The sequence below is a fragment of the Oratosquilla oratoria genome, chromosome 31, assembly GCF_046742065.1.
Source record: "Oratosquilla oratoria isolate Oo_2021 chromosome 31, ASM4674206v1, whole genome shotgun sequence".
Taxonomy (NCBI): domain Eukaryota; kingdom Metazoa; phylum Arthropoda; class Malacostraca; order Stomatopoda; family Squillidae; genus Oratosquilla; species Oratosquilla oratoria.
The window spans coordinates 13,264,144-13,289,143 of record NC_134807.1 but is presented as its reverse complement, the minus strand read 5'-3'; the positions used below and the strand labels follow the sequence as shown (position 1 = coordinate 13,289,143).

The 25,000-nt window shown below is 40.9% G+C and overlaps 1 protein-coding gene across 7 annotated transcripts in view; it reads left to right on the top strand.

The window, feature by feature from the left end:
* Positions 1-25,000, top strand: part of LOC143041449 (cell adhesion molecule Dscam2-like) — a 201,915-nt gene that overhangs the window by 143,092 nt on the left and 33,823 nt on the right. For all 7 annotated transcript variants that reach the window (XR_012967806.1, XR_012967807.1, XM_076213335.1 and 4 more), the window contains exons 19-29: positions 2,301-2,440; positions 3,238-3,401; positions 4,901-5,100; positions 5,446-5,586; positions 6,299-6,451; positions 8,448-8,587; positions 11,217-11,361; positions 15,490-15,634; positions 17,132-17,262; positions 23,126-23,358; positions 24,168-24,366. Coding sequence is in view for 5 of the 7 variants with exons in the window: in XM_076213335.1 (XP_076069450.1) it covers positions 2,301-2,440; positions 3,238-3,401; positions 4,901-5,100; positions 5,446-5,586; positions 6,299-6,451; positions 8,448-8,587; positions 11,217-11,361; positions 15,490-15,634; positions 17,132-17,262; positions 23,126-23,358; positions 24,168-24,366 (1,791 nt within the window). In the remaining 2 variants the exon portion in view is untranslated. The remainder of the gene's footprint in view (positions 1-2,300; positions 2,441-3,237; positions 3,402-4,900; positions 5,101-5,445; positions 5,587-6,298; positions 6,452-8,447; positions 8,588-11,216; positions 11,362-15,489; positions 15,635-17,131; positions 17,263-23,125; positions 23,359-24,167; positions 24,367-25,000) is intronic.

The window sequence follows — 25,000 nt, the reverse complement described above, 5'->3', positions numbered from 1 at the left end:
AACCCTTAAATTCAGGAGAATCTCTATATATAAACACAAAGTACAATAATATTTGATATTCTATTAAATATCTTATACGCCGAGATCTTTTTCAATACTCACTTTTGTTCGAATTTCCAAAATAACTTGTAATCGTACTTACTGTTATTTTTACTTATGTGCATTACCTTGCATTTACTTGTTAAACTTCATTAGCCACTTTTCAGACCATTGCTGTAATTTATTTAAATCTTCATTCCGCAAATTATGAGTACAATTACAGCACACAATTATGCTTTATTGAACTTATATTGTATGCCTATAAAAAAATAAAAAAATCAAGTTAAAAAACAAAACTTCACCACTCACTTTTGTTAACGAATTTCCAAAATAACTTGTAATCGTACTTATTGTTATTTTTACCTATGTGCATTACCTTGCATTTACTTGTTAAATTTCATTAGCCACTTTTCAGACCATTTTTTTAAATGTTCATTCCGCAAATTATGAGTACAATTACAGCACACAATAATATTATGCTTTATTGAACTTATATTGTATGCCTATAGTTAAAAACCAAATATTCACCAAAAAACATATAAAGGAATAAAGTAAAACACATCTGACAAATTTTTAGAAAAAAAAAAAAATTGGGGACATTTTGACCACCCACCTAGGCCGTTGGGGACATTTTGTCCCAGGGGTGCAGATTTCAGGACCTTTTGTCCGGGGACCTTTTGTCCGAGCACCGATTACTTTAGGACAGCGTAAATGGGATGGGGAATTGGGTGAACTGTCAAGCCAAAGGCGCAATAGTACCGTTCGCGGCCGCCACTACGGCGGTCCGAGTTCGAACCCCACCCATGATTGAAACAATTTCAGTATCACTGCGCTGCGAGTCGTTACTCTAACTCTCGTTGGCGGGGAGTTGAATGAGTGTGTGTAATGTAAGGTCACAGCATTACTCATAGATCGGTCATATACAAGGTATGAGCTCTGAGCTCTCTTCCGGGAGGGAAATAGCTGTCGATCACGACTCCAACACGTGATCCAAGCCCAAGTGTGCAGTTTGTATGTGATTGGAATCCTTTCTATCATTGGGCCGGAAACACGAAGTTGCTTTTCCAGCTCTTTAGTACAAGGACTTGAGGACGATTCCCAACAGTCACAAGTTCTTCGAATACATTACAAAGGATTACGGAAGACGATCATCCCGACAGGAGACCTTTTGGTCTATAACTAGGTCGGATGCGGAAAAACAAACAAATAAATAAAAAGAAATAGTAAAGTAAATAGATAAATAAAAATAGATAATGATTGATAAGCAAACATTAATAATGATTTATTAAAAACAACTGATAATAAATGAATAAAGATAATAAGGGAATAAATCAAATAAGATATAATAATGTAATATATGGCAATCATTACAGCAAAGATACAACAAAGATAATGACACTTGATACAGCTAAGAGTTCCATAACTAGGTCGGATGCGAAAAACAAATAAATCAATAAATGAGTAAACAGACTAAAAAGCAAGTATATAGATAAATAAAAATAGATAATGATTGATAAGCAAACGTTAATGATAATTTATCAAGAACAACTAATAATAAATAAATAAGAATAATAAGGGAATAAATCAAACAAGATATAATAAACCATGTAATATATGGCAATCATTACAGCAAAGATACAACAAAGATAATGACACTTGATACAGCTGAGTTCCTGGTGCTCCCTTTCACACATATCCATTGCTAGAAATATTTTTTCATGTAAGACTTTTAACCCACTATCGGAGAAATAAGATCAGAGATACAAAATATCCGTATATTTCGATCACTATCTGTGGCCCTCTTCAGCAGAAAGGGATCTTTTGTTTCTCTGATCTTATTTCCCCGATAATCTTATTTTACCAATGTGCGACTATATTACGTTTCTCTGACTTTTTAATGTGTTTTAATACATTGGCCGACACCAAGAAAGTCTGAGGTTGCCAGGTAATCTTGTTAACGTGTATTGGGCAGATTCTAGTCCTGTGTTCAAAAGTCACAATATGACAACGGCGTTTCTAGGCTGCTCGTTCTCCAATCTGACACTGGACAATTAATCCTTCTAGAATCCCTCAATGATGACGAGAACGCCTATATATTGATGTCCGATCAATTCTCTAAAGGCGTTGTTCCGGTGATCAACTCTCCAGTGGTCAACTGTCCAATGATAGGACAAATGTCCGTGGATCAATTGTCCGAGGATCAACTGTCCGCGCGGTCCTTTCGTCCTCAACGACTAAGGGATTTTCTCTTCCTTCTTCAGGAGTGTGGCAGGCCCTCGAGCCTGAAGTCAGAGTGGACGGGTCGCGGTCCGACGTCATTGTGGACGGCCTCATACCTGCCACCCAGTACCTCTTCACCCTCTACGCCCACAACGCCATCGGGGCGTCTCCGCCTTCTGAGGTAAGGTTCTCCGCCCGAAGGTCGAAGTGTCCTATCTCTCTGTCAGGTGTTCGTGACATCATAAGACTTTTCACTTTTTTTTTCTTTTTTTTTTACATTTTCTTGTGACGTCATGGTGTCTTTAGGTGTCGGTAATGTATCTAAATTATCTTTTGTTTTGTTTTTTCTTCTTCTTTTAAGAGGTTTGTTTAGGGTTAGCACTTAATGGAGTTATAAGACGACATGGAATTTCTTTTTCTAGATAACCGATAATTATTATTTTTTTTTCTCTTAAAGAGAGTTCAAACTTGGTTTTGTGATATAGTATATATATTTTTCCAAACGCCATTACCCATCAGCGTTCTCTGATTTTTTATTTATTCGCTTAATAACTTACCTACTCATTCATGTACATATATATTCTATTTATTCATTCATTTATCTGATAATTTATATAAATATTTCTACTTATGTATTTGTTTATCTACTATTCATTTTAAGAGTAACCCATTTGGAAATCGGTATGTTATAACACATTTGTAAAAGTTCACTATAAACCCACTATCGGAGAAATAATAACGGAAGTACAGGGAAACTGTATATTTCGACTACTATCTGTAGTCCTCTTCAGCAGAATGTCCTGTAGTCCTTCTGCTGAAGAGGACTACAGATAGTAGTCGAAATATACAGTTTCCCTGTACTTCCGTTATTATTTCTCCGATAGTGGGTTTATAGTGAACAGTAACCCATTTGTTGAGATTTTCTTCTTCGGATTCAAATGACTTCCGGTCTTCTCCCCCCACTCCCGTCCCCCCCAGGCTCTACAGGTAACCACGGAGGGCGAGGCCCCTGGGGGACCCCCTGAGGACATCAAGGTGACAGCAGCGTCCTCCAAGAGTCTCCGGATCACGTGGTCTCCACCCAACGCCGATGTCCAGCATGGGAACATTGTGGCCTACTACATCGGATACAGACTTGCGGAGTGAGTGGGTCTTTTTGGGGACATTGGACCCCCAGGTTCCCCCCCCCCTCTCTCTCTCTCTGTGTTCCTCTCTCTCTCTCATTCTGTTCATCTCATTCTCTCTGTTCCTCTCTCTCTCTCTCTCTCTTTCATTCTTTCTCTCTCTCCCATTTTCTCTTTCTCCTTCTCCCCCTCTCTCTTTCTCCGTCTTTCTACTTCTCTTTCTCCTCTCTCTCTCTCTCCCTCTCTCTCTCTTTTCCTGTTTGTGTTCATTGTCAAAACACTCCTAGATACGATGCTATCACCTCTTTATCAGCTGATATCACCCGATATCATTTCTTCTTCAGATCTGATTTTTTGTGTGTTATCGATTCTTTATCAGATGTTATGAAAATTTTTACATCATGAAGACTCGTGCCCCGTTCCTCTAGATCTATGATTTTTAGAACTCTACACAAATCTAGAAAACACACACACACACACACACACACGGTACCGCTGCGCTTCGGGTCGTTACTCTGACTCTCGTGGGCGGGGAGTTGGGTCTGTGTGTGTGTGTAAGGTCATAGCATTACCCATAGATCTGACCTACGAGCTCTGAGCTCTCTTCCAGGAGTGAAATAGCTATCGATCACGAGTCCAACACGAGATCCAAAGACCAAGTGAATACACACACACACACACACACACACATATATATATATATATATATATATATATATATATATATATATATATATATACATATATATATATATGACGTGTCTTACCTATTCTATATTCTCTCCCTGTAGTTCTAGGTACTATTAATTTTATATATCTTCATTGACTTATAAACCACATATGACATGTCCTAACCCCTCTACGGTCTTTCCCTAAAGTTTTATATAATCGTTTTTTAAAGCTTAATTGACTTATAAAAAGTATACGTCATAGCTTTTCCTTTCACCTTCTTCAAAACCCCGAACAAACAGTAGATATTCTCGATGATGAAAATCAAAAGTTCTGTATTGATGGACTTATAAAAAGTATATGACAAAAGTCTTTATTGACTTTCTTTATTCAGAATCCCCAACGGACAGTACAAGTTCCTGACGATGAAAACCAAAGGTTTTTCATTGATGGACTTAAACAAAGCATATCACATAGCTCCCCCTTCACCTTCTTCAGGATTCCCGGGCAATACAGGTTTATGACTTACAAAAACCTATGACATAGCACTTCCTCTATCTTCTTCTTCAAACGGTGAAAATGAAAGTTTCTCCATTCATGCACTTATATAAAGTATATGACATACCTTCGCCTTCTTCAGGATTCCCAATGAACAGTAGACACTTCTGACGACGAATATCAAAGTTTCTTCACTGATGGACTTATAAAAAACCTACGACATAGTTCTTTCTTTATCTTCTCCTTCTTCAGGATTTCCAAGGAACAGTAGACGTTCCTGAAGGCCAACCTCACAGCTTCTTCATTGATGGACTTATAAAAAGCATATGACACAGCTTCTCCTTCTTCAGGATTCCCAACGAACAGTACAAGTTCGTGACTGTGGAGGTCGAGGGTTCCCCAGCCGGAGGCGTCTCCCCGACGGAGTGCTGCAGTGCCCTGGTGACCGAGCTCCTGCCCTTCACGCAGTACCAGGTCGTCCTCCAAGCAGTCAACACTCACGGGGCGGGACCCACGAGCACAGAGATCTCGACGACCACTCTGCAAGACGGTAATAATAATAATGATAGTGTATATATATATATATATATATATATATATATATATATATATATATATATATACACATTGTGTGTGTTTGTATACTTAACCTTTCAAAGCCCAGAGGTCTTTTCAAGCTGAATAAAATAGTCTGTTTCTTGTCAGAATGAAATACATAATCCTTTGATTACCTAACTTCACCTCTACACATATTCTGCCTCCTGCCAGATAGTTTTATTCATTTGAAAGGAAGCCCTAGAAAGAAACTTTTAAATGGCCACTAGCTTTCAATGGGTGAATGAAGCAGAATGAAAAAAAAAAACCTTCCTACTTATCGCTCCTTCGACTCTTCCAGTCCCTTCGGAAGCTCCTGCAGGACTCCGCTGCTCTCCGATGACGGCACAGAGTCTCCTGGTTTCCTGGGATCCTTTACCTACAGCATTGGCCCGGGGCGTCCTACTGGGATACCGCGTGTTGTACACAGCCATCGACCACAGTAAGCCCTTCGAAGACTTGACCCTTTCTGACCTCAGATCTAGGTCGCGGATATCGCGTTCAGTGGTCTGATATACCAGAGAATGTTATTTCTTAAACCCCTTTCAGTATGGAATACTGTTCTCTTCTGAAGAGAAATAGGCAAGAAACGGCGCACCAATGGAGTAGTTAACGAGTGGAATAAACTTTGTAACCATGTAGTAGCGAGTGCTGAAACAATGGGCTATTTTCAGAGATGATTAGATAATTTTATGGATAGAGATGGCAGGTGGTAAGGGACATGGAACTGCCTGGTGCAGGTCTTATGGTCTCTTGCAGTCTCCATTCTTATGTTATGACTGGGGCTTGGTAGGTATGCTAGCTTAGCAAGGGGGATGGTTATTTGTATGTTTGGTTATGTGTAAGTGTATATATATTTGTGCATTGTGTATGTATGTATGTTTGCATATGCATATATGCTAAGATATATACTTACATAAGTTTATACATATATACCGGTGTATATATATATATATATATATATACACACATATATTTGTATATATATATATATATATATGTGTGTGTGTATGTGTACATGCCAGCATACATATATGCATTCATACATATATGCATACATATATACATACATACACATCAGGCATTTTCATTCATTCTGAAGAAGCATTTTTGGACATTAATGATTAATCGATTTCTTCCTCCTCTTTCCCCAGACAACGAGAAGAACCGAGAAACGACTTCGACGGTGTCGGTGTCCTTGCGAGGTCTTCGCCCCTTCACGAACTACAGCCTCGAGGTCCTCTCCTTCACCAGCGTTGGAGAAGGACCTCCTAGCGAGCCGATCCGGTGCGCGACCGAAGAGGATGGTGAGGTTTTTATTTATTGATTAATTTATTTCATTTTATCATTTTTTTTTTTTAGTCTGTCGTCCACACGCAGGGAGGGGGCGTGGCTTAAGAATGACGTCATATCATCCTCCTCTTCGGACGATCCGCAATTGGAGAAAGTCTTGAAAGCGATATGACGTCAAATCGACTTCGAGGACATTTTTTTTGTTTTTGTTTACGAAGTCTGCTCGCGCGTAGAAAGGGGGCGGAGCTTATGAGTGACGTCATAGCGTCTTGTTTTCAAGGTTATGACGTCATGTCGAAAAAAAAGACTTTTCTTTAACAAATGTGGACAGATTTTGTATTTATATATTTTGTGTAGATCCTTTTAGGAGTTGTAGAACAATTATCTTATAATTTGTATAATTAATAATATGTATGTGATATACATATATATATATATATACATATATATATACATACATATATATGCAAAGTAGACCACTTGGAAAAAAGAAACTAACGAAGGAGAGCGCTTTCGTATATTACATCTTCAGCGCTCTGCTTCGTTAGTTTCTTTTTTCCAAATGGTCTACTTTGCATAAGTGAACACACGTACCCGTGTTCTTATTAGCATATATATATATATATATATATTATACTAATGGTATATGCTAAAAAGCATATATTTGCTATGAATTGATTTTTATTCGTACACAAGGGTGATATTTGATTGCGTTTACTAATAATTTAGACTTTATAAATCCATCTGAATACAGATTGCAACCTAGAAATTCATATCTATCATAGTAAATTTGAACATAATTGTGAGTGACCATATTATAGTACTAAAATATAATTTCATAAAATTCATTTCAAATTAAGTTTTACATACCTGACCTACGCAATTAAATGTATAAAATTTTAATTATATTTTTATTGCGCAGTTAAGTATATAACAGATAAAGATAAGCATATAATAGAGATTAGAGTTATGTACATTTTCTTACTTATTGGAGTAAATAGGTAGAAAGGGAACACACACACACACACACACACACAACATCCAAGAAATAAGAACGAATACCTTTCTACTCTGTAAGAATTTTTCTTCCCCTTTCTCCTCCTCTTCCTCCCCCTCCTCCTCCCCGAGGAATTCTCTACCCATAACTGTAATTCCTTTAACTTGTTTGTTAGGCCCGGGTGATCTGCCCCCCCCCCCACCCGGCCCATTACCCCCGCATCCACTCACCTCCTCCTCCTGCTCCATATCCTACTCTTCCTCCTCTTCCCCCTCCTCCTCCTCCTCTCCTTCTCCTCCTCATCCACTCATCTCCTCCTCCTCCTCCTTCTGCTCTTCCTCCTCCTTCTTCCTCCCCTCCCGGACCCTCACCCTTTACCCCTTACTTCCTCCTCCCTTCCCTTCCTCCTCTTCCTCCCTTCCCCCCTCTACCCTTCCCCAATCACCTCATCTCTCTTCTTATTCTTCTTTTTCTATTCTTCTTTTTCTTCGCCTCCCTCCCCTTCTTCTTCTTTTTTCTTTTCCTTCTTCATCTTCAGCTTCTTTTTCTTCTTCATCTTCAACTTTTTTCTTCCTCTTCATCTTCTTCTTCCCCATCATCTCCTAGTCCGCGGTCACTCCTTCCACTCATTTCCTCATCTCCTTTTTCTTCTTTTTTATTTCTTCTTCCTCTTTCTTCTTCTTCTTCTTCCTTCTCTTCTTCTTTCTCTTCTTCTTCTTCATCTTCATTTTTTATTTTTCTTCTTCTTCTTCTTCTCCTTCATTTCTTCTTCTTCTTCTTCTTTATTTCTTCTTCTTCAGTTTTTCTTTTTTTTCTTAATCTTCTCATTCTTCTTACCCCCTCACCTCATCATTTCTTCTTCTTCATTTCCTCTTCTTTATTTCTTCTTTATTTGTTGTTGTTCCTCTTCTTCTTCATTTCTTCATCATTTCTTCTTCTTCTTCATTTCTTCTTCTTCTTCTCTTTCTCCTTCTTCTTCCCCCTCACCTCACCTCTTCTTCTTCTCCTTTCAGTCCCTGGTGCCCCAGACGGCGTCAAGGCAGCCATGGCGGGACCAAAGTCGGTCGTGGTGTCCTGGAGACCGCCGAAGAACCCGAACGGTCAGATCGTGTCTTACACGATCACGACACGGTCGCGAGACGGTTACGTCAAGGTAAGGAAGGTCGCGGTTAGTAAATACAATTTTTTTTTTTTTTTTTTTTTTTTATCTTTTGTTTTTAAGATAAGGGATCTCTTGCCTTGTGATATGTGTTATCACCGGGAGGAAGATAACGGTCGCATGCAATGACAAGATAAATTCTTTTAATGATATGACCTTGGGAGATTAAGGTTAAGGTCATTAACCTTATTACAATGTGGGGGGGAAGGGGGAAACTATCTCCCCTTCCTCCCCCCCGTAAGGTTCAGTTCCTCCAAATCTTCCAACTTACATATGAACATGTTCACACACCCGTATTAATACACGCATGCGCGCTGAAACACACACACACACACACACACACACACATTTAAATACACACACGTGCGCGCGGACACGTATTTACAAACCCGCACTAAAGCACACGCAAACACACACACACACACATACAGACACACATACACACGCACACACACGCACGCACGCACACACACATACACACACGCGCGCGCTAACACTTATTTACACACCCGCACTAAAACACACACACACACACACACACACACACACACACACACACACACACACACACACATATATATATATATATATATATATATATATATATATAATGTGTTTGTATATATATATATGTATATATATATACATATATATATATATATATATACATATATGCTTGTGCATTGTGACAAGTTGATGAAGGTGGAAAAAGAAGTCACGGGTCTAGTTCCGAGTTCCTGAGTTTATTCCTGATCGGTTTCGCTCTGAAGAAGCCTAGAGCGAAACCGGTCAGGAATAAACTCAGGAACTCGGAACTAGACCCGTGACTTTTTTCCACCTTCATTATATATATATATATATATATATATATATATATATATATATATATATATATACATATATATACATATATATACATATATATACATATATATACATATATATATACATATATATACATATACATACATATATATATATATATATATTTGCACACCCGCACTAAAAAAACACAAACACCCATACCATCACCCACGGATACGGTGAAGGAGGGGGTTCCTTCACCGTATCCACACTCACAGGCCCTGCATGAGGGTATTACCCGCATAAGCTACATGCAGCTAACATCTCAAACGAGTTTTTCCCTTTATTTTTACCAACACCCCTACGGACCACAGGCACGCAGCACTATTCCATGACTGGGGACTAATCGACCACTATAAAAAAAAAAGTTGATCAATGTCTACTGCTATCCCTATTTCGATATTATCCTTCCTTGATCCCTCTCTCTTTCTCTCTCTCTGTCTATATATATATATATATATATATATATATCCCTCTCTCTCCTCTCCTCTCTCCCATTTCGTCAGATTTATCTATTTATATAATTATTTATATACTTTTCTTTTCTTGGGAGATAATTGTAGTCTAAATGAATCGAAAAATGAATAAGTAAATAAATAATAGAAAAGCAATCAAATAAATAAATAAACAAATAAATAAGTAGGTAATAAGTAAGGAAATAACGGAATTAATAAATAGATAGATCAATTAATGAACAAATAAGAAATAAAGAATAGATAAATATATAATAGATGAATAAATTAATAAATGAATGAATCGATGAAATCGTGATCAGTTTTAAATTCAATTTTTCTTTAACCTCTGCGCCGCGGCAAGGGTTCAAACTGACGCCGAATTCACCGCGCGGTTTCCAGACGTGCACTTTACCAACTGAGCCACGGGGGAGGGGGGTACCCACGAGGATAGAACTGCTTTGTTATTATCTTCACAAACAAAGAACAAACAAACAAACACGACAGCAGAAGGCAGAGCCTGCCCATGTTACACAAGAGGACCAACCTGTAGTACTAAGACATCCTTAAAGTTGCCCACAATGCAACTCTTCAACCCAAAAGGGAATAGTTCCTGCAATTGGCGGTTCCTAAAGACAGACATCGGAGAGAATCGTCTCCCCATCGCCTTTCTTTCGAGTGATGCATAACAGGGCTCGAAGATAGTCGAGAGAGTAGTTAATGAATGGAATAAACTTAGTAATCATGAAGTGAGAGCTGAAACTATAATTGGTTGTTTTAAGGAAAGATGAGATAACTTTATAGTAAGGGACATGGAACTGCCTAGTGTAGGCCTTATGGTCTCGCGCAGTTTCTTCCATTCTTATGTTCTTTTGAAACAATTTGCTCCTTTAAGAGAGGATTAGACGTCCTTATGGGTAAGGATGACAGGTCTTAAAGGACATGGAACTGCATAGTGTAGGCCTTATGTTCTCTTGCAGGTTCCCTTATTCTTATGTTCTTCTGTTCTTAAGAGAAAGTGAAATAACTTAATGGTTAAGGTTGATAAGGGACAAGCAACTACCTAGTGTAGGCCTTATGGTCTTTTGCAGTCTCCCCCACTCTTATGCTTAGGGATGACAGGTAGTATGGTACATAAAACTCCATACTGTAGGCCTTATGGTCTTTTGCGGTCTCCCCCATTCTTATGTTTAGAGATGACAGGTGATAAGGTACATGAAACTGCCTAGCATAGGCCCTATGGTCTCTTGCAGTCTCCCTCATTCTTATGTTCTTCTGTTCTTAAGCACTCAATGTCTCTCCTGCAGAAGTACGTGGTCAGGGCGCCGTCCACCAAGCACGAGCTGTCCCTTGACTCACGCCAGGGGCCGCTTCACATTCGAGTCACGGCCAAGACCAAAATCGGCGAGGGGTCGCCAACCAGCCCGGCCACCGTGATTCTCCAGAACGTGGGTGAGTGGAGGAGGAGGAGGAGGAGGAGGAGGAGGAGGAGGAGGAGGAGGAGGAGGAGGAGGAGCTGCTGCTGCTTAGACGTGTTGCCAGGCCACGCTGGGCCTACTACAGGTGTCACCCCCTCAATGGGTTACCTAGCACCCTCGCTCTCTCTCTTTTCTCTCTCTTCCTCTGTCTGTCTCTTGCTCTCTCTCTCATTCTCTTTTCTCTCTCTCTCTCTGTCTCTATCTTTCTTTTCTCCCTCACTCTTTTCTCTCTCTTCCACTGTCTCTCTTTCCTCTCTATCTCTGCCTCTTTCTTTCATTCCTCTCTCTATTTTCTCTCTCTCAATCTCTTTTCTTTCTCTTCCTCTCTCTATGTCTCTATCTCTTTCCTCTCTCTCTCTCTCACTCTATCCCTTTTACTCTCTCTCCCTCTCTTTTCTTTTTCTTTTTTCTCTCTTTTCTTTCTCTGTTTTATGTAACGTCCTTATATGGAGTATGTATGTTATTCATCAATATTGCGTTCGTTATTATGAATCAGTCGCCCTTTTTTATATAACGTATGGTTATGTGTTATCGATCAATATTGTATTGGGTATTATTTGTTTTATATATGTATATATGTATATATATATATATATATATATATATATATATATATATATATATATATATATTATATAATTATTTTGTGTGTGTGTGTTTATCTGTTCGGTAATATATATATTTATATATATATATATATATATATATATATATATATATGTATATATATATATGTGTGTGTGTGTGTGTGTGTGTCATGTACAACTGTGGAATATATGTATTAATGATCAAATTCCATTATTTATTATTTGTTTAACATATTTGTTTGTGTGATGATCTATCTATTTGGCTTGTTAGATATCTTCAATTCATTCTTTAAATATATATTGATTTCATTATTCAATTATTTATTAATCTATTGATTTTGATTTATTTGGATATATTTATAGTAAGACGTAGATAGCCAAATAGGTTATTTATCTATAAATAAACAGATTTATCTATTCATTTATCCATGAATAAATATATTTATATATTCCTCTAAATATTATTAATTTAGTATTCTGTGATGTATTTATTCAATAATCAAACTCTTTATGTGACAGATTGTCTCATATCATATCACTTATTAATTTATCATTTAGTTCATTTGAAAGCTCGAGGGGATGGTGGTTCGAATCCTGCCACCGGCGAAGTTGAACCATAGGCATGATCTATTAAATTTCTCGCTACAAAGTCCTCTGTGAGGGGTACTGTCCTAGTCTCCCGATAAGAGGAATTCGTGACGTTAAAACATGTCATTATCATTAATTTGTTATTTAACTTGGTAGTTAATTATTAACTAACGCAAGTCTTCACGGGGACTATAATATATATATATATATATATTTTTTTTTTTTTTTTTTTTTCGTCATATTTTTACTATTTCAATTTTTCTTTCTTTTTTGCCTTTTTTCATTTTGTATTAGTTTATTCATTTTTCATTATCTTTAATATTTAAAAAAAAACTTTCGTTATTTTTTTCATTTTTTGTATAATTTCTATAGTTTTTTATAATTTCTATTTTTTTCATTATTTCCATAAATTTCCATTATTTATACAATTCTCTATTATTTCTATTGTTTAATAATTTTTTCATTATTCTTATATTTTTTATTATCTTCTTGTTTCTTATTATCTTATGAATCATCCTGGTACAATCTAGTCCACCTAATCTCAATATCTAGATTGTATTGTGAACACCTTAGACACAATGACACATATATTGCACGGACAAAGCTGTAAATCTAAGCCACGTAATTTCAATATCTAGGTTATTATGTATTACAGACATAATTACACTTATGACGTGTATGTGTGTGTGTGTGTGTGTGTGTGTGTGTGTTTGTACGTGTGTGTGTGTGTGTTTTACTGTCTTTTGCAGTCTCCCCCATTCTTGTGTGTGTGTGTGTGTGTGTGTGCGTGTGTGTTTGCGTATACGTGTGTGTGCGTGTGTAGGTAGGTACGTGTGTGTGTGTGTGTGCGAATGTACGTGTGTGTTTATGTGTGCGTGTGCTTGTGTATACGTGTGTGTGTGTGCTCGCGCGTGTGTAGGTAGGTACGTGTACGTGTGTGTGTGTGTGCGTATCTACCTGCATCCTGTTGTCTGTTTGTCTGCCTGTTTACTAAATGATCATCTAACTTTATGCAAGGAAATCTGATTCCACTTCTAAGTACTGATTTCCACGAATGAGCTACGTGGAGCGCAGGTCGTAACTTTACGAGACTGACGTATGACTTACGACATCGTAAGTCTATTTGTATCGTAATTTCACAATGTAAGCAAAGACGCTTGCCACAGTTTCGCAAAATTCGCAGGGTACTGTAGTACTTAGCAGTGAAGCCAGGTGTGCATATATCCAATTATCACAATCCCCCAATTTACTATTTCATTTTTTATTTATATTTTTATTATTTCCTTATCTCGTTCTTATCCTATTATTATTTTATTATCTCGTTGTTATCCTAATCATTCGCTTTCATACTCCCTTGTTTCCTAGGTATTTGTGAAGTTTCGTCTCGTTGGCTTGCAAAGAATTCGTGTATATATATATATATATATATATTTTTTTTTTTTTTTTTTTTTTTCATCTATATTATGACAACTCCAACAACTTTTCTTTAGTAAGATTTCTTGCGGAAATTAATATTAAGGATTGGTGGACAAATAATTCCCGCAATTTACAACTGTAGCGGTGTCATAGCTTTCCAGTGTCTAAGCTTGTCTGTTCCTATACACATTTTTAGGTAAGGTTAGGTTAGGAAAGGTTAGGAATAGGGAAAAAATATATGTTTCACGAAAAATTAATGGGATGAGGGAATTATTTTTCCCAATTCTTTTAATGTTAATTTCCACAAGAAACGTTACTAAGAACATTTGTTACATTTGTCGTAATATAGATGCAAAAATATATATACATTCTTCCTTAATTGTTTTTCTTCTCTTTTTACTTTTTTTTTATTGTCTCATTATCCTCACTATCCTCTTCTATTTGGTAGTTAATTGTTTTTTGTTTATATTTCATTATCTATATATTCATTTTCCAAACTCTTCTCTTTTTTCCTCTTCTTTTTCTTTTTATTCTTATTCTTGTTCTTCTTCCTCTTCTTTTTCTTCTCCTTCTTCCTCTTCTTTTTTTTCTTTCCTCTTCTTTTTCTTTTTATTCTTATTCTTGTTCTTCTTCCTCTTCTTTTTCTTCTCCTTCTTCCTCTTCTTTTTTTTCTTTCCTCTTCTTTTTCTTTTTATTCTTATTCTTGTTCTTCCTCTTTTTCTCCTTCTTCTTCCTCTTCTTTTTCTTATTTCCTCTTCTTTCTTCTTTGCTTTCTTCTCGGTATTGTTCTTCCTCTGCTTTTTTTTTTCTTTTCCTTCTTCCTCTTCTTCTTGTCCTTCTTTCGCTTTTCTCCTCCTTCTAATTCTTCTTCTTGTTTTCCTTCTTCCTTTTCTTCTCCTGCTCCTTCTTATTCTTCTGTTTCTCCTCTATTTCTTCTTCTTCTTCTTCTTGTCTTTCTTCCTCTTCTTCTTATCCTTCATCCTCTTGACTTTTTTCCTCTTCTTTTCTTCTTCTACTTTTTCATCTTCTTCCTATTCGTCGTCGTCTTCTTCTTCCTCTTCGTCCACTATGTGCAACCATGTCTAACTGGAATTGTTACCCTTTCGTATGTCCGCAGGTAACATCAGTTTACCTGTCCCAACGAAAAAAAAAGGAAAAAAAAAAAAGTTTTCAAGGTCGAAACCACAGAACCTCCAACCCGTCTTACATGCAGTTCCTTAAAAAAAAGAGAATATGTATATATATGTGTGTGTGTGTGTGTGTGTGTGTGTATGTGTGAGTTTGTGTGTGTGTGTATCATTCCACTTCCTTTGCAGTTCCTGTAGAAAAGCAATTAATCCGTTGCCCCTGATCTCTCTTGTAGAAAACCCGCAGCCTCTAGGAAACCGGCAACAGCCCCCTGGCGGGCCCATAGAACCCGCAAAAAAAATGAACAAAATAAAACAAATGAATAAAAAACGGAGGACCTCATCGTCGGAAACTTGTTAACCCGCATCCCGTTTTCTTTGCAGTTCCTGCGAGGATCACCTCGTGGGGGGAGGCGGTGGCTGTCCATTGGAAGGAGGACGTCAGCCTCCGGTGCGATGCCGTTGGGATCCCGATGTCCAAGAGGGACTGGTACCGATTCGAGGTCCCTCTCAGGACGCAGGACGACCAGTAAGTCCCCGAGGAAGAGGAGAGGAAGAAGAAGAAGGAGGAGGAGGAGGAGGAGGAGGAGAAAAAGGGGAGAGAGGTGGGAGGAAGGAGAGGGGAAGGTGGAGGAGAAAAATGAGAAGGAGGAGGTGGAGGAAGACGAGGAGGAGGAGGGGATGAAAGAAATTTTTATGTTAATGTGGAGAAAAGAGGGGTGCAGAAAGAGGAGGTGGTTGAGGAGGAGGGGAGAAAGAGGTGGAGAAGAGGAGGGAGGAGGAGAGGAGGAAAAGGTGGAGAAGAGGAGAGGAGGAGGAGGAGGAAAGGAGGAAGAGGTGGAGAAGAGGAAGGAGGAGGAGGAGAGGAGGAAGAGGTGGGGAAGAGGAGGGAGGAGGAAGAGGTGGAGAAGAGGAGGAAAGGAAGAAGAGGTGGAGAAGAGGAAAAGGTGGAGACGAGGAGGGAGGAGGAGGAGGAGGAGGAGAAGAAGAATAAGGAGCGGGTGAGAGGAATGTGAGTTTTAATAATGTATAGAAAACGGTGGAGAAGGAGGAGAGGAGGAGGAGAAGATGAGAGGGAGAAGAAGGAAGAGGAAGAAGATCTGAGAATAAAAAGAAGACGAAGAAAGTGGAAAAAAAAATCAACTGATGTCTTCAAGAAATTTTGAAGAAAAAAAAAGTCATCAGGTAGCAGCCCAATAAAAAAGGAGAAAAAAAAAGGACACAAAAAATGGTCACAAACGACAAGAAAAAAAAAAAGACTTTAACAAATGTTCTGGTTGGCTCGTTTTATGACACCCCCTCCCCCTTCAAAAAAAAAATGAAGTACTATTTGAAATTGACCACCATGTTGTCCTTTTTTCCCATTGGCTCTGTCGGCTACTTTATGGGATTCTGTTAACCCTCTCCTCATCCCTTTCCTCCCCTCCCACTCCCTCTCTCCCTTCCACAGCCTCTCCCCCTCCCCTTCCTCTCCCCTCCCCCTTCCTCCTTCCCTCCCTCCACTCCACTCTCGGTCCTCTTTTATCAATTTATCCCCATCTCCTCTTTTCATTTCCTCCTCTGCTCTACCCCTCCCTCCCTCTTCCCTCTCTAACCCCTCACATCATATCCCTCCCTAACCCCTCCCATCCTAGACCTCCCTCCCCTCCCATCCTATCCCTCTCTCCTTCTCCCTCTTTTCTTCTTCTTCTTCTCCCATTCTAGCCCTCCCTCCTCCTCCTCCTCCTCCTCCTCCTCCTCCTTCTTCTTCTCCTTCCTTTTCTCCTCCCTCCCATTCTAGCCCTCCCTTCTTCTCCTCCTCCTTCTTCTTCCTCTTTTCTTCTTCTTTCTCTTTTCCTTCTTCTTCTTCCTCCTCTTCTTTGTTTCCTGCTTTTTCTTCTTATTTTTCATCTCTCCTCTTCTTCCCCTTCTCCCCTTCCATTCTAACCCTCCCTCCTTCTTCTTCTCCTGTCCTCTTCTTCTTCTTCTTCCATCCCATTCCTCATTGAATTTGCTAATTTCCTCCTATTTCGTCTGCTCCCGACAGACGCGCGGCGACCTACCACGACGGGGCCCTCGTCCTCCGGGACGTCCAGAGGCAAGACTCGGCCAACTACACTTGCCGGGTCTCCAACCAACACGGCGTCGACCAGATCACCTACTCGGTCCTAGTCCAGGGTGAGTACCCCCCTTTCTCTCTCTCTCTCTTTCTTTCCTTTTCGAACTCGTTCTCTCTTTCTCTCTCTCTCTTTCCTTTTCGAACTCGTTCTCTCTCTCTCTCTTTCCTTTTCGAACTCGTTCTCTCTCTCTCTCTCTCTCTCTCTTTCCTTTTCGAACTCGTTCTCTCTCTCTCCTTTTCGAACTCGTTCTCTTTCTCTCTCTCTCTCTCTTTCCTTTTCGAAATCGTTCTCTCTCTCTCTTTCCTTTTCGAACTCGTTCTCTTTCTCTCTCTCTCTCTTTCCTTTTCGAACTCGTTCTCTCTCTCTCTTTCCTTTTCGAAATCGTTCTCTCTCTCTCTTTTCTTTTCGAACTCGTTCTCTCTCTCTTTCCTTTTCGAACTCGTTCTCTCTCTCTCTCTCTTTCCTTTTCGAAATCGTTCTCTCTCTCTCTCTCTCTCTTTCCTTTTCGAACTCGTTCTCTCTCTCTCTCTCTCTCTCTCTTTCCTTTTCGAACTCGTTCTCTCTCTCTCTTTCTCATATGGATAGAATAGCTGGTATACTACAATCTCTCTCTCAATAATAGAAGCGCTGGTCAACTGCAATCTCTCGTTTTCGTTCTATCATTTTGTCTCTCGTTCTCGAACTCGATTTCGTTCTCTCTCTCACTCACTGTCTCTCTCGCTCTCTAACTCGATTCGCTCTCTCTCTCGTTCTCGAACTCGATTTCGTTCTCTCTCTCTCTCTCTCTCTCTCTCTCTCTCTCTCTCTCTCACGCTCGCTCTCTCGTTTTCTCTCTTTCTCTCACTAGTGTAGAATCGCTAGTAAACTAGTCTCTCACATAAGGACAGAATAAGCCCTTTCGTAACATGAAATCAAAATTACACTTCCAGAAAGACATTCTTTAAGAAAATATTTTTACTTAAGCCATGTAAAATATATATATATATATATATATATATATTTCTCTCTTTTTTTTGGGGGGGGGAAGTCGTTAGAAAAAGGGTTTTTCGGGGAAAGGGAATGTAGGGTGGGGGAGGGGGGGAGGGGAGAAGTCGTTTTCTATGCCAATTAGTGATTATCACTGGTTGACCAAGGGCTGTTGGTCCTAACCGGATCTTTACCGGTTGTTAGAAAAAAAAAATGTCCTCTACCCGGAAGAAGGTCATGGAGGGTCTCTCTCTTTCTCTCTTCCAGTCTTTCTTTCTCTCTACCTGTCACTCTCTTTCTCTTTCTCTCTCTTCCTGTCTCTCTCTCCCTCTCTTTTTCTCTCTTCCTGTCTCTCTTTCTCGATCTCTACCTGTCACTCTCTTTTTCTACCTGTTTCTCCCTCTCTCTTTCTCTCTACCTGTCTCTCTTTCTTTGTCTACCTGTTTCTCTCTTTCTTTACTGGTAGATTCTTTTTCTATTTCTTTAATGGTAGATTCTTTTTCTCTTTCTTATTTTTTTTCTTTGTCTTTTCGTGCGTGATGTACTTGTTTACTTTTTTCTTTAGTTAATGAAAGAATTTATCTTTTCAAAATTGATTTTTCTTTTATTTTTTGTCTTCTTTTATTCGTAATTGATTAAATGGATTACAGAAGATTGACCAGTCAAACACTTTGTCCACATCACACAAGATTGTCCCTCCTTCTATCTTCCACTAGTCAATTCTAATCAACCAAGAAAAAAAAAGAAAAAAGAAAAAAACACTTTTCCCCAGTGAAAGGCTTCAAAGTAACAAGAGCATACCACACGCTTGGGCAGAGCTCCAAAATGGAGGTCAGGGTCAAACCGCGGGAGGTGGGAGGGAAGGAGGGAGGTGGAGGTGGAGAAGGGGAGAGAAGGAAATGGGAGGGGGAGGATGGTGGGTCGGGGGGAGGGAGGGAGGGAGGGAGGTGGGGGAGTTCTTTGCGAGGAAGGATAGGGTGGGACGAAAGTGGGGGGAGAGGGGGAGGGGAGGGGGAGGGTGGGTGGAGGGGGAGCAGGAGAGGGTGGTTGGGAGGAGGGGAGGGTAAGATATAACGCTATGGGAGATTGATTAGACAAATTTAGATTTAATAAGGAAATAGGCTAGAACTAGTTCACCAATAGATTGGTTAACGAATGGAATAGACTTAGTAACTATCTAGTGAGCGCTGAAACTAATGATTATTTTAAGAGAGGCTGAAATTACTTTATGGATGGGGATGATAGGTGGTTATGGACATGGAACTGCCTAGTGTAGGCCTTATGGTTTCTTGCACTCTCCTTCATTCTTATGTTCTTGTGATGGAGAAGGAGTGTTGAAGATGGAGTGAAAGGGGAGAGAATGGGAGTACAAGAGAGAGGGAGTAGGGATGGTGAGGGAGTGGCCTGGGTTAAAGTTCAATTGTGATATTCACCACAACCTTGGATCACATTCTGGGCTCGTGATCGACAGCTATACCCTCCCGGATGAGAGCTGTGTGTGTGTGTAATAACGAAATAATGATAATGAATTTAGTGAATTAACAATGATACAGTGATACACTGATAATGTACAAGTTGAGCGGTCAGTCCTCGGTGCTCTGATGGGCACGAGTTTGTTGTTGTGCCTTGTAGCGTGGCGTGGTAAGGGAGCGTCGGGTGGGAGTAAGTGTCGGTGACCAGGGTGAGCGGTCAGTCCTCGGTGCTCTGATGGGCACGAGTTTGTTGTTGTGCCTTGTAGCGTGGCGTGGTAAGGGAGCGTCGGGTGGGAGTAAGTGTCGGTGACCAGGGTGAGCGAGTAGATCTTCCCTAAACTTCCTCATTGCTTCCTAATGCCTCTCGGACAGCCTTGGGGATTCAAGGCGATAAAGGCGTTGTTATATCTGTTGTTGCCAGGTCCCAGGATGTTCTTTGTGTGTGTGTGTGTGTGTGTGTGTGTGTGTGTGTCTTTCACTTGGTCTTTGGATCACGTGTTGGACTCGTGATCGACAGCTATTTCCCTCCCGGAAGAGAGCTCAGAGCTCGTATGACCGATCTATGGGTAATGCTATGACCTTTCACACACACACACACACCCAACTCCCCGCCCACGAGAGCCAGAGTAACGACCCGAAGCACAGCGGTACCGAAATAATTTCGGCCCTGGGCAGGATTCGAACCAAGAACTACGGGCCACTTTGGTAGCAGTTCAGCGCTCTACCAACTGTGTGTGTGTGTGTGTGTGTGTGATTTTTCTCTTTTCGGCGCGATATTTCCCAAGAATATATCAGCGCTGGTTATAAAAAAATGAAATACAAATACATCTGATTTAACAAAAAAACAAAACAAAAAAATCTTTAAACCCCTTTCACATTAAAATCCACTTTTCCTTTTAGTTCCTGGTTATCTTAGGTTCCGCCTCCCTGGCGCTCTCTCGCCAGCAACAGAGTTAAGGCTTATCTCGATTAACTTCGTCAGTGTCACGTGGCATTCTTCCTTTTGCTGGCACCACAGTCGATCCCATAGTTGGCGCCAACTCATCCCATAGTTGGCACCAACTCAGCTTGCGTGTTAATCCTCTATTCCTCCCCTTCCATTCCCTCCCTTCCACAGCCTCTCCTCTCCCCTCCCCTTCCATTCCCTCCCTACCACAGCCTCTCCTCTCCACCTTTCCCCTCCCCTTACCTCCCTACACTCCACTCTCCCTCCTCATTTATCACCTCATCCCTTTATTCCCTCTATTCTACCTCCCCTCCCCCCTCCCATCCTATCCCTCTTATCCTATCTCTCCCTTCCCCTTCCTCCAGTCGATGCCAGATTTGGCGACAACTCATCCTGGAGTTGGCGCCAACTCTGGAGCCGACTAAAAGGAAGAGTGCCACAGATGAAATTGACTGAGATAAGGAGATTAATCGAGATAAACTAACTCTGTTGCTACCGAGAGAGCGACAGGAAATTGCCCAAGATAACCAAGGAGTAAACAGATTAAAAGGAAAAGTGGAGTTTATTGCGAAAGGAGTTTAAAAACTTGTATTCTGGTCAAACCAAATATAATTGTATTTCGTCTCTGATAATAACCAGAGCTTCTATCTTCATGAGTAAAGTAGAATTGAATTAAAAGTTGTCATCAATTTTGTTTTAATGGACACCAATCTCGTCTGCAGATATTAAAGAATACTGAAGTGACCCTGGTCCGTAGGGGCACATTATTTTAGGATTAGACTCCAGCTATAAAAGAATACTGACTGACTGTTCCATAGGTGTGTACCCCCCCCCCAAAAAAAAATAAATAAATAAATAAATAAATAAACCTCAAGTAAACAGCACTCCATAAGTGGGGGCGTTGCGTGTATGTACGTACTTACTGGGCACAAGTAAGAGTGGTTGAGAAGGGAAAGCGATGTTTGATCTCTCAGGTTCAGTGACGTCATCGATGAGATAAGGAGATGATATCACGACGTGAGCATCTCCGTATCATGTAACCATGTGACCCGTGACGTCACACTCTCGCCTCCCTTCGTTGCTCTACCCTACTCCACCCTACCCTACCCTACCATACACTACCCTGTCCTGCCCTAGCTTACCTTACTCTACCCCACCCTACCTTAACCTTACCTTGCCCTACACTTCATATCCTACCCTACCCCACCCTACCTTACCTTGCCCTACACTCCATATGCTACCCTACCCTAGCCTTACCTTGCCCTACCCAACCCTACCCTACTCTAACCTTACCTTGCCCTACCCACCATATCCTATCCTACCCTACCTTGTCCTACTCTATCCCTCCCTACCCTCCTCTACCTTACCCTACACCTACCCACACTACCTTACCTTGTCCTACCCTCCATATCTTACCCTACCTTTACCATGCCCTGCACTCCATATCCTATCTTACCTTACCCTACTTTACCCTATCCTTACCTTGCCCTACCATCCATACCCTATACTACCCTACCCTAACCCTACTCTATTCTACCTTACCTTACCCTCTATATCATATCCTACCTTTCTTTGCCCTAATCCATCCTACCTTACCCTACTCTGCCCTACCCTAACCCTACTCTACCCTACCTTACCGTACCCTCCATATATCCTACCCTACCTTGTCCCCAATCCATCCAACCCTATACTGCCCTTTCTCACTCTACGTTGCCTTACCCTGACCTCCCCCCTCCCCGGCCCCTCCGTGTCTCCCTTATCACGCCTTATCTCTCCCTATCACGTTGTTTGCAACCTTATTGCCTGTCGACCTTCCTGCAGTTCTCCTCCTCCTCCTCCTCCTCCTTCGGTCCTACCTCAAGACTTCACGAATTTGCCCCCCCCGGTCCTGGTAGGGACCATTACACAATGCTGACACTTTCACTTAGGTTATAGAGTCTAGTCGTCTCTTGTGGACTATGCTGTCAGCTAGAAGGGGAATCCCCCTTTTCGTCCTCCTCTTTCTGCATTACCTCATGCAAATATATATATATATATATTTTTGGTGGATTAATTTCAACTCCTCCTCCTCCTTCTCCTTCTCCTCTTTCTGCAGTACTTCATGCAAATACATATATTTTTGATGGTTTAATTCTCAAACTAATATCCACTTCCTCTTCCTCCTCCTTCTGCAGTAACTTTCTTTTGTTGACGGATTATTCGCAATTCCCCTTCCAGTTCCTCCTCCTCTTCTCCCTCCTCCATTTCTTTTTTCTTCCTCCTCTTTCTTCAGTTCCTCTTTTATTTCAGCGGATTAACCTCACCTCTCTCTCCTGTTCCTCCTTCTTCGAATTAACTTTAACTTCTCCTCCTGTTCGTTCCTCTCTCCTCCTCTTCCTCTTCCTCCACCTTCTCTTCCCCCTCCTCCTCCCCCTCCTCTTCTTCTCCCTCCTCCTCCTCCCCCTCTTCTCCCACCTCCTCTTCCCCCTCCTACTGCAGTCCCTCTCTTTTGCTAAAGGATCAATCTCACCCCCTCCTTCATGTTCTTCCTTCTGCAGTACCCCCGTCCCCTCCGCTGGTCCACGCGACAAGGACGGACGCGACCTCCATCACGGTCGCCTGGAGACTCAGCGATGACGGAGGAGCCCCTCTGCTGGGGCTCACCTTGAGCTACAAGAGGGACTACGGGGAATGGCAGGAGGAGACGGTGCCTCCGACCCATACTTCGCATGTTCTTAGAGGACTTACTTGTGGCACGCATTACCAGCTCTATGTGACAGCATACAATAAGGTTGGTCCTTACACGCGTTAAGGTAGCCTTTCAGTCCCTCCGTATGTTATACGAACTTGTGGCACGTATTACCATATCTTATCTGACAGCGTACCATAAGGTTGGTCTTTACACGTGTTAAGGTAGTCTTTCAGTCCCTCCGTATGTTATACGAAGACTTACTGGCACGCATTACCAGCTCTATGTGACAGCATACAATAAGGTTGGTCTTTACACGCGTTAAGGTAGTCTTTCAGTCCCTCCGTACGTTATACGAAGACTTACTGGCACGTATTACCAGTTCTATGTGACAGCGTACAATAAGGTTGGTCTATACACAAATTAAAGTGGTCTCTCGGGCTCTGAGGGTTTGTGATGCTGCCGGTTTTGTTTAGTGTCGGTGGTTTTGGAGTTTTCTTGATGAACTGAAAATTAAGTTGATTTTTGGTTTGTTTGAGCAACTGTTTTGGTCCTTTATTTATCAGAGTGATGTATACGTTGGTCTCTTTCGCTAATAGGATACTCGAAATTTTTGAAAATCGAAAATTTTGAAACTCAAAATTTTTGAAAATCGAAAATTTAGAAACTCAAAATTTTTGAAAATCGAAAATTTCAAAACTCAAAAAATTGAATATAGAATTCAAAGCTTTAAATTTTCAAACTTAATTTTTTCTTTAAATCGAAAAGTTCACAACTTAAAGATTTCAAACCACCAATATCTTTATACTTCCTTCACCATATTTTCTTCCTAGGAACAGTGACCGAATAATTTATGTCTATTGTATACGAACTCCTGATCTTCATCTAAGACTCTGTTCCCCCTTCTGCAGGTGGGTATTGGAAGGCCCTCGGATATGGTCAGCGCCCACACGTCCGGCTCGGTGCCGAGGGCGGGCGAGACGGAGGGCGCCATCTCGGCCAACACGACCTGGGCGGCTCTGAGTCTCAGCCACTGGGAAGATGGCGGTTGCGTCATCACCCACTACAGCGTCGCCTACAGGAGGACGGACGAGCAGCGATGGGTCGTCGGTAGGTATTAGGGTCGTCATGTCTTTAGAGAAGAACCCAATTGGTTTCGAAGTTTGGTCTTCTTGAAGACAAAGGGCGATGACGTCATTCCCATAACCTCGAGGGAACCGGAACTAAGTCGTATATATTTGTCGCCGTCAGCGAAAAGATCTAAGTCAATGGTCCATATCCTCTGGTCTATGGACCACCTAGTGGGCCATAAAGGGTCACCAGTGAGTCCCCGGACCGACATCTAGTGGCAGTTAGTGGATGTTTAGTGATTTATTTGTGTCTGAGGGGGTCTTCAAGAAGCGGAAGAGGAACAGCACTGCATGAGTATGGGGTATACGCGAGATTTAGTTTAGTGTCTGGTGGTCTTCAAGAAGCGAAAGAAGAACAGCAATACATAAAGTTTTGAGATAAGTCTAAGAACATCTGATCTAAGGACTTCTGAGCTCTTCTCTCCTGAATGGGGGAAGGGTTGGGGGTTGAAGGGAAGGGGAACATCATTACCTCAGCCTCGAGGTACCTGGAATCAGGTCATAGACCTCTCGCTGTCTACGAAGACATCTTTATGGGAAACTGAAATTCCGGGGGGTGCGTTGAAACACATTCCAAGACTTTCGACTCGTTTTCTGTCTCCGTTTTCTTTCTC